Raw genomic sequence first — 22,939 nt, 5'->3', positions numbered from 1 at the left:
TCTGTGTATTTTTTATGATATTGAGATATATTTTTGTTTTTATTGTTGTTTTTTTTATACTTAAGTAGAGTTTAAATGCAATACTTTTATACTGTTTTGCTACAGTCAAACAAACATAGGAATTTCTTTCACCAAGTACATGTGACTTGTATTTATCTGGCAAAAACATGCATTGTTATGGTCCTTTAGGTGTTAGCATTAATTCCTATATCAGCTATCTATTCTTATATATTCTGACATTGCTGAAGTTAAGTCTGAACATTAGTCCATTTAACGGCACTGTTCTGCAGCTTGTCCTGGTTGATTCACACAGACGTCCTGACACATGCATGTCCATTGATTTTCTGTGTTAAAAACATCACGTTGACACCGAGGAACTGCAGCCATGCTATTCATGGTATGCCGCTCCACTCTGAGTAGTCCTACATGACCCCTGAGGTCAGGATTAGGAGGCTGTCCGAGTAGCCACAGCTAACCTTTTTAGTGCTCAGCAACAGGCTGTCAGCATTCAGATCATGTATTTATGACTCATTTGTTTTTTTGTTCATTTCAGCCTCAATAACACATAAATAGTTCAGAGCCATGCTGACCCTAATCTGGTCAGAACAGGAAAGTAGGTACATAATTTGCTGCAGTCACACTGGTTTAAACCAGAAAAAAAACTGACTCCATACATTGGTTTAAAAAAAATAAAGGAAGTGTTTTGAATTTTGTACATCAGCAGTTCAAAAAGAAAAGTATTCAGAAATAGCTAAAGGATGGTTAGCGAGCTTCAACTCTTCTGTGACTGTTTCAGCACTGAGTTAAAATTGGATGCATATCTTGTATAACTGCTGGACATAAACCAAAACTAGTACATGTTTGTGTTTAATTTTGTGGTTATTATCTCCTTTTTTTAAAATGATTTCAGTTTCTTTTCATTCTATTTACCGTATCAGTATTTTGAAAGGTAACTTAAAGCAATGTTATGAATGTGGAATGATTGCATGTCTATTGATTTCCATGCTACTAAATCCATACACAAAACACAAATGAAAACATGGCTGATATTGTAGGAAATGTCTTCTTCTGCAGGATATCCATAGGAAGCACAGAAGAGAAAAATAAAAATATGTCAAAAACCAAATTTTTCTCCCAGTAATATTTGTTGCAAGAATCAGAAAAAAACAAAAACCAGACAGTAGCCTGTGAATGGAAATGGGGCACGGCTTCATTCAGCCACTCACTGTAGATTTTAATCTGATTAAGTCATCTCACTCCTACAGACCGCACACTTAATATGGGATTATTCTTAAGATATAGAATTCACAGCAGTGCAATTTGCCTCTGCTTTATTTATAATGCAACATGTTCCTACATTGCAAAACCGTCCAATCGGCTCAGTAGCTAATACTTTTGTGCTGCCGGTGAGCTTTCTCTCTCTCTGGGGCCTTGTTGAAAGGCAACAGAGAGTTTCACCTCTTGACCCTGCTGCTTCAGTTTGACTTCCATCCTTTCATTCGCGTCCACGTGTGACCGTCTCTCTGAGTTTTCCTCTCGTTTCTCAATGAATCAGTGCTCGCATCAGCCGATAGCTATCACTCACACCAGCTGCCTGCATTATGTCATATTTCAGAATTAACTGATAATAAGGCGTTTCTGTCAGAGACATAGCTTTCACAGAAATCCTGTAAAGATTCCAGTAAATACTATTTTAGTTCAATAAACAACAGGACATGATTATCTTGCACCAAAACATGCTGCTGCTTTGATTGAGGATGTAAACAGGTAGTGAATTAGCAGTGGTGATGGAGATGGCATTGTGGCATGAATGCCGTGCACACAAACATGTCCGGGAAAAAAAAAACGATCTCAGATATTTTCAGCCTCTAATGGTGTTAAATACGTAATCTTGGTGTTTTTCCATGTGTCTGTCTGAGTGTGAGAACATCACAGGATCAAAAGGAGAATCAAGTTAAACAATGGTTGGGCTGCACACAGATTTTCCTTCCTCATCTTTTTTTTTTCTCCCTCAGTTCCCTAAAATAACAGAAAATCTTCTTCTGTTCCATGAACAGAAAAACCAAACAGACACAGTCGGGATAAAAATCTGACGTTGGATTTTTAGATTAAGTCATTTCCTCAGCATGTGATCTGGAATTAAATTAGAAGGAAGGTAACAGACAACTGAATAAATGTAAAAAGAACACAACCCTTCGAGTAAGAGATTTGCTGCATTTTTTTTTTTTTTTTACCAGAAGAACAAAGTCTATGTGTGAACATGGAAGATACAACATGTGAATAAAAAATCTGATATAAAAGCTTGTATTTTGGAATTTTACAACTGCATCAAACGTTCTTTTCACATCACTTAAAAACGTATAATTCAAAGAGGCAAACTGCTCCTGTCAATTTTTATCTTTAAACAAAATATTGTGATTGCAAGTCCAAAATCATAAATCACAGGCTCAGTTCTCACGTTTATTGTATCTAGTAAGAACACTGTGGGTTTCCATCACATCATAGTTTTTCTTTTTGATATTTAATTAGACCTGTCAGTGATTTTAAAACTGTGCATCTTGTGGTAAGTGCAAAACAAATTAATTCTATAACTATTCTGTCATCTACTTAATAAAGTTTGGACTGATTTCCATGACTTGTACAAGCACTGGGAGAACAACAGAGACAAACCACCTCATCACTTCAAATGGACATTTCTCTACATGCCGTTGCACTGAAACACTGCATCACATCTTCGTTTAATCAGTTTGTACTAAATTATACATTTCTAAACATTTCATACTTGTGGCCGATGCGTTGTAGTTTATAGCTGTTTTAGGTTTTGCAAAACTAAGCAAAAGCTCTTCTTATACGGTCTGCTGAATATTGGCAATTCAGTGAATCTGAGTTATACAATTATAAAGATTAAATTCACAATTATGATGCACAAAAGAGCATTCAGGAGTTTTTTTGAGCTGTCAGAAAATAATGGAAAATGTTTAATTTCTTGTCATTTGTTATTTGAATTCAGTAAAACCACAAAACTTGTATTCATACAAAATTAAGAACATTAAAATATAGCTCAAGGAGCATCATGAGAACTGAGGACAGCAGTATGCAGCTCATGCTGTGGAGAAGCTTCTCACCTTGTAGAGTTAAGAGATAATTGAGAAACTTATTTTGTTGGAAGTTTTGAGGGAGAAAAAAAAATATTTTATTTGAAAGATAAGGAGCTGATTTAACTTGTTAAATATCAATCAAATAGTATTTTTGGGGGAAACAACTTGGATTATTATTATTATTATTGATTTTTGTGCCTTGTTGGTCTTTTGATGTTTGTTTTTCATCCCAAAGATATTTAGTTTAATACAAGACAAAGTAAATCAGCAAATCTCCACTCCTGCATTTTGCTTGAATTAATAAAAGATGAACGAACAGTGCTAATTAATTGAGTCAAATAACGGACTGACTTGGTTCTAGTGATGGATGTGCAGCTCGGCGGGCCTGCTGGTGATTTTAATTTACCTTCAATACATCCACAGCAGCCTTCTCTGACCGATAAATCAAGCTCTGTCCGCTGCAAATTACTGGTAGGAGTAACTGTGTTACTTTTTAACGCGTTACCACCTGACAGTGGGATCAGTTTGTTGTGTAATCCAATAAGCTCCAGTCCGTATTTCCCCTCAAGCCCATCTGGCTCACTGGCAGGGTTTGTTTACTGGCAGAGAGGCTGGGAAGAAGGGGATCCTACAGGACCTGGGAGACTGTACAATCTACCTCTGTCCGTGGAAGAAAAAAGGAAATACCAACTCCAAACTCCAGCTCACCTGCTTTTCTCTTATTCGGAGAAAACCCTCGGCTGTCGTACCAGACAGCTGTGCAGTGCATGAACACAAACTGGAGCATGGACTTTTTTATTTTTTAATTCCTAAACAAAAACAGGAGAGTGGAGTGCTGCTGAGCCGCGACGAAGTCTGTCTATCAGCCCTTTAAAGAGTGGAGGTCTCACTGAAACCTCTGTGGAAGAGTTGTGGAGCTAGCCAGGGGGGAGAAAAAATTAAGTTAAACAAGCCAACGGTGCTGTTTTTGTGCTCGCTGTGGGACTTGAGAGGATTTTTACGAAAGACGCGCTAACGTTACGCCACGCATGCCACAAGCATCGAGTCAGCAGCTTCAAACCCTCTGAAGCTCGCTGTTCATGCGTGGCTCGTTTCTCTTTCTAACGAGAAAATGCATTGCAGCTACGTGGCTGTTTGTGCCATTTCTTGAAGTTTGAATTAATTGAGAGAGTTGCTGGAAAGCAGCGCAAACTTCACTTTTGGCCTGGACCAGAGTGGAGGAGCCAGGCTGTGCAGCTAGCTAGTTAGCTGGCTGCATAACTGTTGTTTGCTAGCACTAGCGCTAGCTTATATTCGGCCAACAAGTCAGTTTTTCGCTCTTTTTTATTTTTCTTTTCTTTTTTTTTTTTTTTTTTTGTTTTACCAGTACGAACAAACTCAACTGGGGCAGCTTAGCTAACCCAAAGTCGCAGCAAGAATGCCCAGAGCTGCTGTTCGTTAATGGTGGTTTCCATGAGGCGGCTAACTTTAGCAGCAGCCTTAGCTTGTGTTTGATTGAACACGTTGGACTTGTTCCTCCGCCCATCTTCCGGGATGTCTTTTATTTATTTTTGTTTACCTGTTGGCCCACACCGCAAAACAAAACCTGTTTCCTGAAGGTATTTCTTTTCCAGTTCGAACTGTGCTCTTCGCCAGGAATTATTCAGTGTTTGATCCGGAGCAGTGCTGGATGGTGTCAGTGATGTGGCTCCGGACTTTGTGTTTGGGTTTTGTGTTGACCGCTGTCTGGTTGGTGATGAGCTGTCATCGAGCGACGGGCGAGAGTAAGTAACACCAATTATCACATTTTAATCCAGTTACTACTAATTATTGTAATTGTGTAACATTGTCCGAATGAGGGACTGGCTGCGCTGCACAGCGGCTTGTGTTTACACTGAAAGAAAACATGAGTTGTGCAACATAGTAAGAACCCGACTGTCATACATTTTAAACACAGAGCCACACTTTAATCTGCTTAAAGCCAAGTCGTGCGCAATTTTCCAGAAAAAGCAAAGTACTGCGCAATTTTCTATCTGTTGCAGGTGAGAGGATTAACACTTCAATCTAAAAATCATTCTTCAGTTGTACCAAGATAATGGGAAATTGATTATTAGATTTTTACAACAAACATCCAAAGGTATTGATATTTAGCATCCAAGTAATTGTAACGATAATTATTATAGTGAACTAAATTCATATTAAAAACGATATACTTTTTTTTGTTTTTGCATTTAAATTAAATAGACTTACTGAGAATTTCTATCTGCATACAGCTGATTAGTACATATACCTGCTGCAATGTTGGCATACAGATTTTTTTTTTGTTTTGTTAGTGATGGTGGATTGATAAAGGCATGCAGGCAAAGGCAGTGCTGTTGTAGACAGTCACTTCATTGAAGGGACAAAGGTTAACACTTATCGGCTATGTGAGCCTGCAGGAACTGTAAACAAAATGTTTAGTCCCAATTTAAAAAAGTAGTCAGAGAATTTAGTAGAATTAATTTGTTGTTATTGTAGATGTAAAGGCCGGACTTGTTGCTGTGGTTGGTTGAGGAATGTAACAATAAGCCCTCTTTACAGCTCCTGACAATCCCTTTATATTCAGCAGCCCGGGTGATAAGAATGAATGAACGCATTTGCAATCGCCCAAAGACATTTTCACATTTCTCAAACACCACAATGACTGCACACAGTCACTGTTTTACACCGTTGGAATTTTCACTTTATGCAAATATTGGTTATACTTATGAGGAAATGTGTAGTAAACCTGTGGGGCTGCTTACTGTTGTACTGCGCAGGAAGAGTGCATTTCTAGATGACTAAAACAGACACCAGCGCAATAAATGTGACATTACACAGATCCCCGAATACTAGGAAAAGTGAGCAATGTAATGTGGTGATTTATAGGTGAAGATGAAGAATCTCTGAACTTATTTGTCTGCAAGCAGCCCTTCATGTGGGATCTCTGCTGTCAGGGGAGCATAGCTAGTGAAGTGATGATCAGCCGAGAACATTGGCTTGTGTTCAGTCCATCTGTCATTACTTTATTTTGAGTTTTTCATTTTTAAAGTATGGATTAAAAATAGCTGCCAGACAACTAAGTCAAAACAAAACCAATTCAGAATCAAAATAAGACTTTAATGCTGCCTTTATAGATCCATTTGGCAAAATTAATTACCAGTGTGTTTTGTGATTAACATGTACATAAAAGAATATCTTCACTCTAAACAATTTGACAAAACACATTGCATGTCCATTCATATTATATTAGTTTCCGGGCAAATATTACAAATGCTTTCAGATGTTCTCTTGTAAATACTATAAAAAAAAAACACTTTACTTTTATTAATCCTGCAATTCTTTGACACAATCACATAAACGCAGTAAATAGCATTGCACTTATTTCCAAAACAGATTACCAAAAGCTCCTACCATGTGCTTTATAAGATGTTTGTACACTGCACATATGCCCAGTCAGTGTGTAGTTTTTGAACTCATGCAGCTACAACATGTTGCGTTGGTTTGACGTAAGAGGCACGCTGAGGGAAAAGAAAAGTACAGGTTCTCTCTCACCTTTCATCAGATTTTTTAGTTGGGGCGAATGGAGCGATGTCATCGAACCAGTTTAAACGAGAATTTTTAAGACATAAATCAAAAGCAAGTTGTGTAATTGCATCGCGGCCCCCCTCTCGCTCCTCTCAGACTTGAGAATGAACCACAGAAGGGAAGAGTGGAACCTGGGCCTCACACTGCCCGGTTTCATAAGCTGGACTGACTGGTGTTGAAGTCAGAAAATCTTCTGAGCTACTTGTTGGTTGCAGTCCAGCTCAGCTTGATGGAAAATTTCACTTAATAATGGAAGCTTATATTTAGTGGCAGTGTGAATTGATTTAATTTACTTAGCCTCAACTGGCTATTGAACATTTTAAGGCCATTTTATCCATGTATGTACAAATGTGTCGTTATTGCCTGTTTCACATTTTCAACTTGACCGCATGTAACAAAACTGCATTTGAGTAACATAACTAAGCATCTGTTTTTCTAGAAAATGAATACCTCATGAAACTCAGTAGTTTGTTCAACAAACGTGTCCCAAAAATCCTAAACTGTGTGAATGAATAAGTATTCCCTCTGCTACACAGTAAAAAAAAGAGAAAAAAGATGTTTTTAAATCTGCTTCTCGCAAAGGTGGTAATGGAAAATAGCACGTCTGTGTCATGACCTGAAACAAAATTTAAACACTGCTATTTATATACTTAAATGTGCGTTTTCTTTTGAGTTTTTGACACTCTCTGTATTGGTTTATGGTGTCTGTCTATTTTATTATGTTAATGTTGTTGTTGGAGTTTGGAGTATTACTTTTTTGTTACCTGGTGTTTCATGTACTCAAGTATAACGGACATTTTTGCTCATCAAATGGTTTGAAAAAACAGGAAAGATTTCTGTCAAATAAGGTGACATTGACTCACTATGCAAGGACTGCTAATGCTTTCTGTCGTGGATAGTCATGCTCCAAAGGCCCATTCAGAGCCAGGAAAAACTGTAATATTATGTTGAATGTTGTCCTATGTATTCTGTTGTTAATATTCTGAGCTAACAGAGACGTTTGTAGTTTTTGCTTGAACGTTACCGTGAATGCAATGGCAATGCATAAAAAAGCAGAAGCAGCTTCCAGTTTTGTTTGCCTGACATTGGGTTATTGGGTCACAGGTGGTCGGATTGTGTTTTTGTGCATTTACAACACATCACATTAAGAGCGTCAAACAGCAGTGGTTTGCACCGAAGTCGTTGGCTTCCTGTTGTTGAGCACCAATCTGTTAAAAAACAGTCGTGTAATCGGGCAGTAATCTAGCGACCTGGCGCCTCTGATTTACGCCTCCTGACATGGAGTGCAATTGTAAAGTGATGAAATTGTCTCCTGCTACACACAAACTGCTACTGCAGTCTCAAGTGGCAAAGTCATGAGTGCATTTGACATGTACACAATAGAATGATTTTTGCACCTGTCACCTTCAACAATGGTTGTCTTCTCCTGGTTGACAAGTTTGTGTGCGAAAATTATGTACTGCTTGAAGACTAGCACACCTGCACGCTTTCATTTTGGCCACATATGCGTCTGACACCTTGTGTTGGATTTTTTACCCTTGACACTGTGCCATTGTTTAAAGGGAAGGTGCTTGTTATTGTGCTCTCACACTTTAGAGTTAATTATTACCTCCGTGCCAGTTTTGTTTTCAGTGCTCACATGAACTTAAATTATGAATCCTGACGATGAAGGCCAGTAGTAAACATGACATTACACGTTGACTCCTGACATTTCAGTGTCAAAGTACTGTATAGTCTCACAGGGGTTTTTTAAAGCAACAGATGTGTTAGATTCAACATGTAGATGATAGGGTGTAATTTGTATTTTTGCATAATATTAATTGTCGTGGAGGATAATGTGAAGTGAGTGCCGCTGGTGGGCAACTGAATCACCAAATGATCTTTGGTCCAGAGCCACGGTACACACATCACACAGTCCAGAGAGAGAACTTTGTGGTCTTACAGGCTTTTATGTGCTTTCTCTTTTACTCAGTTTCACTCTAATTCAAGAGGGACCTGAATGACTTTGTTTTTTGTTCTTTTGTACTTTATTGTTAACGTCCTGTTATTTTCACGTCACCTGTATCAAACAGCTGACAAGTTTGGTCACAGGCACTACCCTTCCGCCTGTTTACAAGACATTTATAGCTATATACCTATATAGTTGAGGATGGCCTTGACTCTTGAACAATTTTCCGAGAAGGTTGTATCTAGCAGAGTCATAGTAATGTCGTTCTCTAAGCACTGTGATATCTAACTGTGTGCAGTTTAAAAGATGACACCCTTCCACAGTAGTGTTAAAGCATGATGTTACATATAAACAAGACAGTGTTTTCCAATAAATGTCATTATTTTTCCACTTCAGAAATGGTAAATTAAAGAAGGTTGTTACATTCGGCATCAATAGTAACAGAATTAGAATACAGTGCTGAGAGCCAAAGTTAGTACAGCCTTCAAAGTAATAAGCACTAATTTTAAATTTACTGATTTCTTATTGTTTCATAAGTCTTAACCTGCCTGTTTGTAGGTATGAAACTGTTGCTTCTCGTCTAACTTTGGAATGGGAAGAATCAGTGTTGGTTTCTGTGTCAACCAGGCTGTCAAGACGCCAAAGAACATACTGGTCTTCTTGCAGTGGTTCTTCTTGGGGGTTGTGTTCTGTTGGAATGAAGGACTCGTCGAAAACACTGGTGACTTGAACAATGGTGTGGGTAATCCTGTTGAATGTTGATCCATGGAGAGTACTGCGGTTAGTAATCTTGACGCCCTCAGCTACAATGTTGCCCTGGTGTAGTAGGTAGTACTCATGGCTGCGTTTCACTGATGTTGGTGTATTCGTTGGTGGCTCAGCTGAAGTGGGGGATGGACCAGACACTGAGGGAAGCTCGTCAAGCTGGAATTCGGTCACCCGACTAGTAGTCGACACACAGTCATGTCCAGAGGTTGAATCTGTGGAAAGCTGGAGTAGAAGTGTTGCTGCAGATGTCTCTGGTTCATTCTTTACAACATAAAATGAGATAATAAAGTTTAATATATTTACAAAAATAAAAACACACTTCTGCAATTTGTTGTCAATGTCAGTGGTAATTAGGACTACTTACATCATCATGGTCAGAAGGTCCTTCCTCCTGTATCTCAGTCTCTGCTTCAAACAGTGAGGGATCAATGGTCTCTTCACTTAGTGGTCCCTGTACAAACGTAAAATTATTATAAATAAATCAGGGCATGTTTGTCGTTGAGCAAGAGTTTAATTACCCATTTGCAAGCGTAATATTATGATAAATAAATTCATCAAGACACATTAATCATTCAGCAAGAGTTAAATCAAACATAAAACGAACATACCATTAGTGTTAATCAGTCTGAACACGTTTATCATTCAGCAAGAGTTACATTTCACATTTCTGTAATTTTCATGTAATTGTTCAAATTTAAAGGTTACGGTTTTCAGAGAATTACCTGTTTTGCCAATTGTTGCAGCAGAAATAAGTCCTGGTGAGGTTTCTGTCTGAAAACAACCTCATAGGGTGTTTTACTGGTGGCAGATGCTGCAGATGTGTTGATGGCATGTGTGACAAACTGCAGTGCTGTTGACCAGGTTCCACCACGCTCTTCCAACCATTTCCCCAGTTTCAGCTGTAAGTCTCCATTTCCTGCAATCAGAAAACATCATACGGATTAGTTTAATCTTAGTCACAATGAAATCCAAAAAGACATAAAGAAATTGATTATTTGGAAATCAAATCATAGTACGTTCTACACAGCCTTGGCTCTGGGGATGCCTTGGTCTTCCGTGGACTATCAACAGGCCTGGCCACAGGTTGGTAATCTCAGTGATTACTGATGCTACAAATTCCCCTCCATTGTCAGATTGAAGTATCCTGGGAGGACCGAACATGGAGAAGAGCATGACCAGTTTCTGTGCAACCTGAAACATTACAAACAAACAAGAATATTGTATAAATTAGGGAAGTTTTTTGTATAAATACTCCGATGTCAGGTGAGGGTGGGGTCTAATTTGTGTGATAATCTGCAAATGTAGGGTGTGACTTGGCAGGTGTGACCTTAAGTATAAAAGCCTTGATTAAACCGTTTCTTCTGTGAATTGTAAATGTACATACCTCACTAGCCCTCTTTGATGTCAGTGGAAATGCCCAGGAATACTTGGAGAAATGGTCTCTGGCATGTAGAATCCATTTGTAATCGTCATCTGGCTTGCTTGTCATATCTATGAGGTTGACTTGTACTCTGGTCAGGAACCCGAGTGAGATGGTTGGTTTTGCTGATGTGGGCTGTTTCAGACTCTGACGTGTGCTGCAAGTGAGGCAGGTTTGAAGGTAAAGCTCTACAGCAACTCTTGGTATGAAGGCATAGTTGTTCTTCACCTCATCCCAGGTCTTGTGGCGCCCAGAATGCCCTGTTCTCTCATGGCACTGTTGAATAGTGGAGAAGAGGTCCTCCCTGGTGATGACTGGATTGACTGTTTTCTTACAGTAGAGTACTGTCTTGCTGCCTGTAAACAAATATATGTATATATCTGGATGCTTACACTTCTACAAAACAGTTATACTTATCATTGCTGACATTCTCATATTGTCAATGACAATACACAAAAGCTAAAATTAAATCTCAAACGTATTCATCTTTAGTAAGACTATCTGTTGCACAGATTTTCTATCCATTTTGTGCATGACAAATACATTTTTCATGTCTATTAGCAATCCAAATAATATTTAACAATAATAAACATCATTCTTATGTTACTTTGTTGCAAGGAAATTCTATTATGTAAATAATGATATTGAAGTAGTGAAAGGTACTTACCAATACATAGAGTCTGAAAATTGTTGAGGCACCAATACTTGAACTTTGCACCGTCTGGACACGGTTCTCCTTTGGTCAGTGCTAAAGCTGCTATGATTTGCTTGTACTGATCATTGCAGACTAAGAACTTGCCTTTCTTCTTGGGACAGAGTGAGGCAATGTGGTTGTCTAACAGCTGCTCAAATCTGGTGTGTTGCTCCATGGTCGACAGTAAGTGAACTGATCGTGTCGTCCGTAGGAAAAAAAATGAAGATTCTATTTCAGGCCGGTCTAGAATAGAATTCTGATCTGGGCCAGCCCAATTTGGAATTGGGCTGGCCCAGATCAGAACTCCCATCGGGCCTGATTCCAATCTGGGCCTTGACATAATGTCAGTTTGGCTACAGTGAACGTCCATCTCAGTGACCTCGGCATTCTGTGGCTCTTGGGTTAGTTTCAGCCTACGTTGGGAAAACAACAGAACAGCAAAACCTTGAAAAGGGAAGTGTTGCAATCACTGTGTGTTTTTTGTTCCTGCATGCTTATTGAGGCCTCAGTACTCTCTGAGGCCCAGCGATAATACACACCATCAGTATAACAACCTGTAGCCCCCCCTCCCTCTCCTCCCCTCCTCATCCACTTCCTTCTCAAGATCAGAAGCTGTCGGTGCCTGTTGATGCTTGTAGCTGTAGTGAAAGGATTGTGGGTTTGTACATTGTACCACTGAGCTCAAAATTGGACAGATTGTCAAGCACAGACTGTGCAGAGCCTTTGGCAGAGATATGTACAGTATTTGTGTTTTGCATTAGCACCTGAGCAACGTATAGATCACTGCATGTTGTTTTAAATTTAGGTGCACCTTGTGACCTAGACATGATTTACATCAAGCATTCATAATCGTATCTGAGGACAATGACATGCCATAACTGACATTGCATTTACTCTTGGTATAATATTTTGTGGCTTTTTGTGTTGCATGTCTGTGTTATTGTGCAGAATTGTGACATAGAAGTTGCATTATGTATAGTCACAAAGGTCAGTTGTCAGATGTTTCGGAGTGTTTTTTTCCCCCTAAAATGTGATCAAGCTCTATTGTTTTTCCTTATGACTGGCAGATTGCAGTATAGTGTAGTGGAGTTTTTAGAGCAATGAGTTGGTAAACAGAAAATAAATCTGGTGCTGTTCTGGTAATCATTAATCATTGGGGAAAAATGTTGAAGCAAAAATGCCAAATACTTGATGGTGTAAGCTTCCTATGTTGGATAAACCATTGTTTTTCCTTGTCTTAAAATTAAACTAAACCAAATATTTTGGAGTTTTAGAGTGATGGTCACTGATGGCCATTAAAGCTTGGGTTCTAGGATATTGTGATTGATTTTTGTACGTTTTATTGATCAAATGAGTGAGCAATTAAAAAAAAAAAAAAAAAAGACAAATAAAATTAAAACAAATTCTGCAAATTAACCCATTGTAACACCAAACCTGCTTGTGGGTTTACCCCATTTATCAGAACTAGAAACTGTAACAACGGAAAGAATTGTTGCTTTTCAACCTTCTGATGGTCCTTGAACTACCCATCTGTGCCGCTTCATTGGAAAATTTGACCACATGACTCTTAAAAATCATAAATATTCATCATAATCATCATAAAAATCATTATATTTCATCATAATCACTTTATTCTACCTGTGTTAACAATTGACCATGATCAGAGGAATTAAACTTTTGTTTTTTCTTTTCTTTTTGTTTTTTTCATTTTTTAAAAATAATTTATGGTATCAGAAGTATTTTATTTTGCACAAAAGACATAGGGTTGCAAGGTGGCACAGTTGGTTAGCACTGTTGCCTCGCAGCAAGAAGGTCACCGGTTCACGCCCCGATGGGGCCACCGGGATCTTTCTGCGTGGAGTTTGCATGTTCTCCCTGTGTAGCATGGGTTCTCCGGCTTCTCCGGCTTCTCTGGCTTCCTCCCACATAGTCCAAAAACATGTTGAGGTTAATTGGTGATTGTAAATTGTCTGTAGGTGTGAATGTGAGTGTGCTTGGTTGTCTGTCTCTAAGTGTAGCCCTGTGATAGACTGGCGATCTGTCCAAGGTGTCCCCTGCCTTCGCCCTAGGTAGGCTGGGATAGGATTAAGCGGTATACAGATAATGGATGGATGGACAAAAGACATTTAATTCTCTCTACTCATAAATATGGTTGTGCTGTTTCCATAGAGGTCCAGGACTTTATGTTGCTGTAAAAAATGAGCTCACAGTGAGTAAAAATGTAAAGGGAGCAAAAAACACAGAGCGACTGCTTGAGTTTTCCTTCATGATTGAAATTCACAAACCCAAAGATAGCAGTTTACAATGAATTATGACAATGAAAAGCAGAAAAATCTCTAATTTAAGGTAAAAGATTTATTTAATTTATTGACAACTTTTGCTTCACAAATGACTAAAATTACTGTTATTAGGGTCCGAGGACCCCTACTTGTTATCAAAGTTGTTGCTGATTTCACTGATGTCCATTGTTTTGTAGTGACTGGTGACATTGGATTTTAATAACTGAGGGGTGATCTTTAAATGCACCAAATCTCCTGAAGATACTGAACCACCTGAGGAGACAAACACCTGCAATTTATTTGCTGACGAATAGAGTTAATTAGTGTTGTTGTTGTTTTTTTTTTTAATTTGTCGCTCTTTTAAATTACATTAGTTAGTTATTTTTCTCTTCTGTCCTTTCATGGGATTTGTTACTCATGATGTCAGGTAACACAAGGCATAACCTTTATGCTCTGATTTTCAGCTGGTCTGGTTGTTGTACTTATTTTTATTAACACTTGTTTTCTTGCTCACGGTGTTGCTGAAATGAGAAACCATCATGCTGCTCCATGTTAATTAACCTTTAAAGTTCATCTCTGTCAGAGGTGCAGGCAGTGAGAGACTTTGAATTGCCGTGGTCAATAGAAGTCTGCCCCTCTAATGACTCTCATTGACGATTCGAAGCACAGTGGCTGTGTTTTCAGTCTTGTCTGGCTCAGAGCAGGAGATGTATGGAGGGATGAAGCTGTTGTTGTCACCATAGTAACCTTTGCAATGTGTCTTTTTTTCTGTTTCTTAAAAAGATAGGGAGCATTTAAATTTAGGGATGCACCTGGTTTGTTTTGGTTGATTCCTGTCATTTCGTCATGAACTGATTTTCATCGGTCTACTTTAAATCAACAGATACAGCGTGTGTGTGTGTGTGTTTTTTAAAGTTCCTCCTTCTACCAGAGTTTTGAACTAAGTGTTCACACATGGAGAAGACAGCTCGAACAGTTCTTTCTGTTCTGCCGCTCTAAAATTCCTCACTTACACACCAGGCCTGCTATGTTCCACTTTCCACCGTGAGCCACTATCGGTGCAACTGGAGTGTATTAGATTCTCTATTGGGAATGCGGTGCTAAAAATACTGGCCTGGCTGAAAGTGTACACTGATAGGAGCCTGGACTCGCCGCCCTGTGATGATTCGCCTTCCGCACAGGGTCACTTAGTACTCTGCTGTTTGACTTTACTTCGACTACAAAACCACTGTCCCTACACATTGTGCTTCTGAGCCACATTTGTTCGTATAATAAGTAGATGTGACTGTGTGTGTGTGGGGCCTTGTGTGGGGCAGAAAGATGCTCTTTTTGGATGTAAAAGTTTTTCTTGATAGATATACAGTAGGCTGCATGTGCTGCAGACTCCTTTGGCAGTTACTGTCAATTTGATTGGAAATGTTTATTTTGGAGTAGGATGTACTGAAATTCAAGGATTGTGGGGCGCCATACATGCTTACCTCAGCAGTCATAAGGATCACAAGGAGAGCTGTGGATCTATGTGTAGGTTAGAAAGAGAATTTTTTATTTTTTATTTTCCGAACCTGTACTGCTTTTTAATAGGCTGCAGTTGAAACCCACATTAGAACATTCACCATGCATCTTAAATTCACCTCAAAGTTGTATACTCAGCTCTGCGTAATTGCTGCAGGATGAGCTCTCTGGTTAAGGTCATGGAGTGAAACACTTGTTATTTAGACACTCAGTGATTGGACACTGTGTTTGTGCCAGTTGTCTTGTACTGTTATGCAACAGAAGGTGTAAAATGAGCTGCTGCCACGAAGAGGTGCACGCCTAGCTGTTATACTTCTTCTCCACATGACTGACCAGGTGACCTGATGCGCCCAGCTCAGTGGAGGGTCGGCATGGTAAACAAATACAGTCCTTTCACCAGGCCGCACACTTCCAGCTGTGCCCGTGACTTGTGAACTGTAAAATTGAGACTGGAATGTCCCACTTTGCCCCTGCAAAGGAAAACATTTTTATTACTATCCATACTTGTGTTATGTCACACAGAACACACAGTATGCTTAAGAGTTGGCTGATTTCCAGAAGAAAGATTGAAGACATTTGTAGTATTGTCATCTTTCTTCACTTAGAACCCCCCTGAGTGTAATAGTGTTGGATATATGTTGTAGAAGTTCTCAAGACGGCACTGGATAATTTACAGATGTAGGACACTGGACATTTCTCTAGAGCTGAAACCATTAGTTAATTGATCAATTAACTGATTGAAAGAGACCCATTTATCACATATTATGATTATTGATTACATGATTGATTGTGATGTGTTCAAGCAAAGGAGCCAAAGCCTTTACTGGGTCAAGCTTCCCAGATGTAAGGATATGTTGCTTTTCTCAGTTTTTTGTCACTTTAATTTCATATTATTGTTGTCTGTTAAACAAAGCCACTAATGTGAAACCACCTTTCTAATACTAGAGAAAATGTGATTGATTTTTTTTTTTTTTGAGAAATCATTGGCTAATTAATAATAGTTAGCTGCAGGCTTACATTCATCTCTTGTATTGTGTCATTGTAATACATTAGAATTTGAAATGACAGAGACGAACAAAATGTAACCCGTCTGGGCAGTAGCACAGTTAAGGAATTTCTCATCGAACAGGATCATGTGTCTGGGTGAGGACCGACGAAGCCACAAATCTACTACTGATGCAATACATGACCATTAGTGCTTCATTCCCCTCTCACAGACAGTTTTTATTGCATTAGCCAATGTTTTTTATCCTCTTGAGTTACAGAAGCAACTCCACAAATGAACTCAGCATAACCAAGGATGAGCACAGCCTCCCGTTGATGACAGCAGTCCATATTTGACTGTGGCTCACAGCCAGATATGTGGTTGCTAAACAAAATGTCACTGAAGACAGTCTGGTCTTCATCAAAGCCAGAGACATAACCACATATTTTTCAGTAAAATATCCCTTCTAATTATAAAGAGATCTATTTTTTTTCCATCCTTAAAACCACGTTTGACTTCCTCATGTCTTGTCTAATCCATCAGTCACGTTCAGCAGCTGTAAAGACCCAACAACTGCATAAGATAAATTGTTTTCAGGATTTTTTTTTGTTCACCCCTAAGTTCCACAATAATTTCTTGCCCATAAGAATATTCTGTACATGTCAGCTTTCCTTCCATGCAATATTGTCAATGATTTAATATTTTACTACTAGTTATTTTGTGAGTGATACTCAGAAGGTGTCTAGTTTCTAATGGACCTCTCTGTGTCTGTCCTTGCTTGTCTTTTCAGTTTGTCCCAGCAAGGACATCCGCAACAATGTGACCAACCTCCAGACGCTCGAGAATTGTACTGTGATCGAAGGCCACCTGAAGATCTTACTCATGTTCAGGACCAAGCCAGAGGATTTCCGAGGCCTCAGTTTCCCCAAGCTGACCGTGGTCACCGACTACCTGTTGCTCTTCAGAGTTTACGGCCTGGAGAGCCTCAGCGATCTCTTTCCTAACCTAACAGTCATCAGAGGCAACAACTTGTTCTTTAACTATGCTCTAGTGGTGTTCGAGATGCTCCAGCTGCGAGAAATCGGCCTCTATAGCTTAATGAATATCACCAGAGGAGCTGTGAGAATTGAGAAGAATCCAGATCTCTGCTATCTCTCCACTCTGGACTGGTCCAAGATCCTAGACTCAGTGGAAGACAACTACATCATGGCCAACAAGAATGACCGAGAGTGTGGCGACGTGTGCCCAGGGGTAGCTGTCGGTAAGACCACCTGCCAGACGACCACGATCAACGGACACTTCAGCGAGCGATGCTGGACACAGAACCGCTGTCAAAGAAGTAAGCAGCCTTTTGTTACAATTCTATGCTGATATAGTTGAGCCCTCCTATTATTTATGGTAAAACTGGAGTCAGTCAATCTGTAAATTCACCAAAACCTTATCCAGGGCCATCAAGCATGAACCCGAATTGGTATCAGGGGAAACACAAACATTTCATAAGTGCAGGCAATTACAAAACTAGTTACTGAGCAACGCTGAAAGTAGAAAGAACTAAAACATGTGACGTATGATACAGTTAAATGAAAGTTTAATTTCTTCAATTTTTAATTTTACAAATTAAAAAGAAAAATCTGGAATCAACATGTACAGCATTTTTTCAACTCGGCATACTACACATTTTTACTACCAAGATATTTGGTTACGTGATTGTTGATAACAGCAGATTCACTAATGGTTTCTCGGTTGCAATGAGGAGCACAGAATTTTAGTTAAAGCAGTTGGTTTAGTTTATGTTATTTTATTTTATTTTTGAGACATGCGAAATGAAATGATTTTAAAGAAACATCACAAATTTAAGCTGAGATTTGAACGGCGTGTCATGTTGTTTGATTTCAGTACCATTGGAAAATTCTAAATTGGATGTGTAATTTTTTTCTTTTTTTTGTACAGTTTGTTGCTTCAACAAAAATGCCATAATATTTGCATTTTTATTTATTTATTTCTGTAGATGACATGTCTGTCAAACCAAAATTTTGGAGTTTAGAGGGTTAAGAGAGGTGTTGTATTTTCAATAAATTAAAAAATCGTTATGCAGAGTGGGACTGAAATATTGAAATGTCCTCTGGATAAGAAAAATACCACAGAGTAACAAAATAATTAATGGTTTTGATCATGTTTCAGTTGAAAATTTACTGATTTAGTCATTTTGCTTTTATCTGTTTATGGGAAATATTTGAATTACTGGTCAGAAAAAATAAGCTATTTCTGCCTTTGAGGGTTTTATTGTTTTTTGGTTTGTTCGGAGGTTGATCTTGTTTTTTTTTTCTTCCTTATTTTTGACCTTGGATTTTTTGAACCTTTCCCCTTCGGGGGAGTTTTTTTTTTTTTTATTAATAATGTCATAATCTGTCATCCTTAAGAGATCCATCATTGGCTTTTTTCAGACCTTTTTGTACATCATTCTTTATCAGGAGATGGAGTTTGTTCAATTCTGTCCCATTTTTGTCAACTACACGTCATTACATTCAGAGTCTTTCTAACATTAATGCGTTGACTCTTTAAAATTGCCTACTATTACATTATTGTCACATACATTTTTGCCAGGAATTAGTGGCAGCTCCTTCTGTAGTTCTTCCCAGCAAGTTTCCGTTAACACATCATTATTTCCAGTCCCCTCTGCTTTACTCACAGGTCTAACCAGTCTAACATTCACAGAATTCAGCCCCATTTGAATCAAAACCAATGAGGGACACTGTTTGAAATAAAAATACTTTCCCGTTCCTGTCAATATGCATGTTAAATAGCTTGACAAACAGTTGTCGTGTCCCTTTTTGATGTTGAAATGTCAGAGCTGTGTCATGTGCTAGGTTTAGTTAAGTAGGCCAAATTCTGAGTCAATCCAGCTCTCTAATGTGATGCAACACCTCACCAGTTAGTCTGTGAATGTTTACTCTCTACAGACTGTAGTGTTGTTGTTGCTTACATTGTGTAGAAAAAGTAAAGAAGATATAAGACATCATGGCACATTTCTCATAGTCTCCCATTGGAAGCACAGTTCCTGCTCTGTTGCAGCTTTTACAGTAAAACATCAGGCCCACCCATTTCACACTGTCAAAGAGTTCAAGTTCAAGTGCTGAGAAGAATTTTGCGCATGGGTGCTGTCTGAACACCTTGACTTGTTCCATTACACAACACTGCATACATTACTTTAACAACTCTTTTGAACCAGTTTCTCAGCACATCTGCCTTTTCAAGCTCTTTATCATTGTTTGTTTGAGCCACATGCAGTTTCTGTAGAGCCAAGCAAAGCCCATTATTATGCTCTGCAGTGTCTTTGCCACTGAAGAGTATCTTTGTTGTTTTCCATTAACGACTTTGTGCTTGAGGTCACTTACTCATCAGAAATCCTTGGAGACATTAGCAGAATAAGCCCAGAAGACCCATTGTCAAACTGTGGTGTTGTGGTAAATGTTAATGTGGAAGTGTTGTATAGAAAGTCTCACAGCAGAGATGATTTCCTGTTTGTGTGCCATTTTGTAACGATGAATCAAGACCAGATGCTGACTGGAGTGGCAAACACTGATCTCCAATCATGGGCCAGCATTCTGCACGGGCAGGACCTGTGGTCTTGTGGTCTGGGACCTGCGGTTTTTTGCCTACTTTCACTAAAGCATGAAAAGAGCTGTTAAGCCCCAGCTGGAACCGCAGGACAGAGTGCGAGGCATTCTGTGTCCTCTTCAGATATACCATGTTACTGCTTTTTATAGCGTATCTCTCCAAACTTGCTGCTTTCTTTATTTCTATCCCCTTCTGGATTCAGATATGCTGATGGTGTAACTTATGTAATTCTTCCAAAGTGACATATGCATGTATGTATTTAATATACGTGACTGAACTGAAAGCTAAAGTAGTTTAAAGTAAAATAAGAGAATTGATTGCCATATTCATTTTAATTCCTCTTTCAATAGCAAAGGTAACTAAAATTTGTTATGTTACATTTAAAGAAAACTTTGCGTTGCAGACGATAGGCAGTGGTTAAGTGCTTTAAGTGCCGGAGGTGATTGTGGGTCACACAACCTTTGTGTAGTGTGTATACCAACAGAAAACAAAGCTGCACCACCACGAAGCTTGGCTTAGGTCCCATGTTTAGAGTCACAACCCATTTCCCTTCCCTGCTTCTATAACAGCGGTAATTTGAGCTTCTCCAAGAGCGACCGCTGCTAATTTCCCCTCCTTTTTACTCCAAATTGGTCAGCAAAGTGGCAAAGCAAGGTTGCAGGAGACGGTCATTACCAAATTTGATTAGATTTAGCTACAGGCACAGACAAACACACTCCATGTCAACAGCTTTAATCAAGGCAAACACAAGGCAGCAGGCTTCATCTTTCTCATGTTCGCAGTGTTTAAATTCAGTCCAAATTATGTTATGGACTTTTATTAAAGATAAATGCCAGACAAACTTGCACATCAGACATTCATATAAAGCGCTTTCCGAACTGTTTCTGTGTTTCTGTTGTTTTTTCATGTCACTAATTAGTGAGTCATTAGTCATATAGTTTTCATTGGCTTTTTTGATTTCTACTGAACCCTCTGAACGTCAAGCAGTTTCTCTGCCCTTTTTTTTTTTTTTTGCACCTGTCACATTTCCCCTCACTGTGGGCTTATTTTTCACTGCAATATAAAGTCCTACACCTCTATTGGAATGGCACAAAATGCCAGTATGACGCTGGTAGAATGCCATAAATCATAAAAAACACATGAAAGATAAATTCTTTGACTAGTCACTTTCCAAAAAACCCAAAACAAACTCAATACGTACAAACAGCAACGTACTACTCTGCACATCAACCAAGGTTTTTGATTTCTTCCCACTGTTACAAAGTGCTTGCTCAAAGAGAATCTAAAGGAAACTTTGGATTTGTTGGGCTTTTCTGTTAGAATTTGTAAAGTTTTCACTAAATGGATCTAAATGGATATGGAAATGTGTATGTAGTCTACACAAGGGTAATGCATGCAGTAGTTCCGCCTGTGACGCCCAGTGTAGTATAAACGGGATCTCAAGCACATCAAACATCTGTGTCCCTGTCCATTTTGTAGAATATCAGGGCTTTTAGTGTCACTCCAAAGAAAAAGAAAAATGATAAATTTGATGGAAAACAAAGCAGGCCTTTATTTCTTGAAACAGAGATGAAGTTGTGAGCTCGTGTCAAAGGAAATAATACAGTTTGATCTGTTCTCTTTCAATGAAAGTATATTTCCTGCCAACCCTCATTTAGAGATAATAGGCATTTGATTATGTTTTGGTAATTGCCGTTAAGTGGCGCCGCCTGTTTGGCTGTGAGAAGATTAGCCTGAGTCTTGAAAGGGACTGGCAGCTGAAAATATTGGCTGTAAATCAATAAAAAAATCAGGGCCTTCCTCTTTGGGATCTCATTTTTATCCACTGTTGAACTGCACTGACAGACATACTACAACAATGTCTACCAAATTTATCTATAGTTTGACAATTTGACAATTTCAGAAAAATTTTGAAGTGGCTGCAAAACACCAGGAGCATCATCAAAGTCTGGCCCCACCATGACTACATTTTCAACATCAACTCCTGCAATTCTATTAAGCGACTTCTGGACACACATTGACAGTATTTAGATAGATACAATAGATAGATACAACTTTATATGTACAACTGTATTTGTTAATACAGACGCTTTTTCTGTACTTTTCCACTTTGCTTTAATTTTAGGAACACTTCCTGTGATGAAGCTAATGGAGCCAAACTGCTTTACTCACATTAATTAAAACTGTTTAGTACAATAATTAGTTGGTTTGTAGCTTTTTGACCTTAAAGTGAAACATTTTATTGTGATGCAGTTTTCAGCTACATCGCCCAGCCCTATGCCAGCTTCCCTAAAAAGGCAAGTTTAATGTTCTTTTTGTGATCAAATCCAGCCTCCTTTTTTTTTCATAATGAAGTGGTCTCTGTTGCAAGCCCTTCACCAAGGCCAGAGCGATACACAGTAAATGAGCTTACATATCCCCGGTGGCTTGTATTCTACACACATTATTAAAAGTGATCGTGAATATCTACCCTCTGCGGATATGAGACACTCCGCCTCCTCCTCAGCCACCACAGCAGCTTTCACCAATGTTTGGGTTTGTAAAGTCTCTTGCATATTTAATAAGCTCCCATAAGATGGATCGCAGCTGTTAGCAGACACCTTAGCCTCTGATTGGTTTGGCAATTTGCCGCATGTGTGCCTCTTTAGTCTGTGGCCTGAGTGTGAACGCTGCTGGTTTCATACACACTCCCACAATTGGATAATTGCTATAAATCAGTCTAAGCTAGGTCAGGTGAGGACCCGGTGCCAGACCTTTCTTGATGTGGAGAGTCCAAAATGACCTCTGGCTCATGTGACGTGTATCTGTCTACCAACCACAAGATGGACTTGGAGATTTGTCAGGGTCAGTGTGTGTGTGTAACAGTAAAATAGACGTAGACTATAAATCACACAGGGACATAACCTCTGTGTGTGTGTTTGTGTTTGTGTGTGCGCGCAGACCAAGTGGATGGCTATTGTTTAGTCTTGCTGCTAGGAAACAAGAGAATAACATTGTGGTGTAATCATGGATATGCACACATCAGTCATTCA

At 38.9% G+C, this 22,939-nt stretch overlaps 2 protein-coding genes across 2 annotated transcripts in view; one reads left to right on the top strand and one right to left on the bottom strand.

Moving 5' to 3' along the window:
- The first annotated feature begins 3,725 nt into the window (after window positions 1–3,725).
- insra (insulin receptor a) overlaps window positions 3,726–22,939 on the top strand; it is a 58,110-nt gene continuing 38,896 nt past the window's right edge. Inside the window, exons 1-2 of the mRNA XM_008275796.1 lie at window positions 3,726–4,861; window positions 17,080–17,628. Of these exons, the coding sequence (XP_008274018.1) occupies window positions 4,768–4,861; window positions 17,080–17,628 (643 nt within the window). The 5' untranslated portion in view covers window positions 3,726–4,767. The remainder of the gene's footprint in view (window positions 4,862–17,079; window positions 17,629–22,939) is intronic.
- On the bottom strand, window positions 8,629–12,073 carry LOC103353042 (uncharacterized). Its single transcript, XM_008275795.1, has 6 exons — window positions 11,487–12,073; window positions 10,784–11,175; window positions 10,416–10,590; window positions 10,122–10,315; window positions 9,764–9,850; window positions 8,629–9,660 (listed from the first exon to the last, which is right to left on the bottom strand). Exons 1-6 carry the CDS (start codon window positions 11,881–11,883, stop codon window positions 9,154–9,156), a joined length of 1,752 nt encoding a protein of 583 aa, XP_008274017.1. The 5' UTR covers window positions 11,884–12,073; the 3' UTR covers window positions 8,629–9,153.

Source organism: Stegastes partitus, unplaced genomic scaffold (assembly GCF_000690725.1).
Source record: "Stegastes partitus isolate 25-593 unplaced genomic scaffold, Stegastes_partitus-1.0.2 Scaffold59, whole genome shotgun sequence".
Lineage (NCBI taxonomy): Eukaryota > Metazoa > Chordata > Actinopteri > Pomacentridae > Stegastes > Stegastes partitus.
This window is presented reverse-complemented; position numbering and strand designations above follow the sequence as displayed.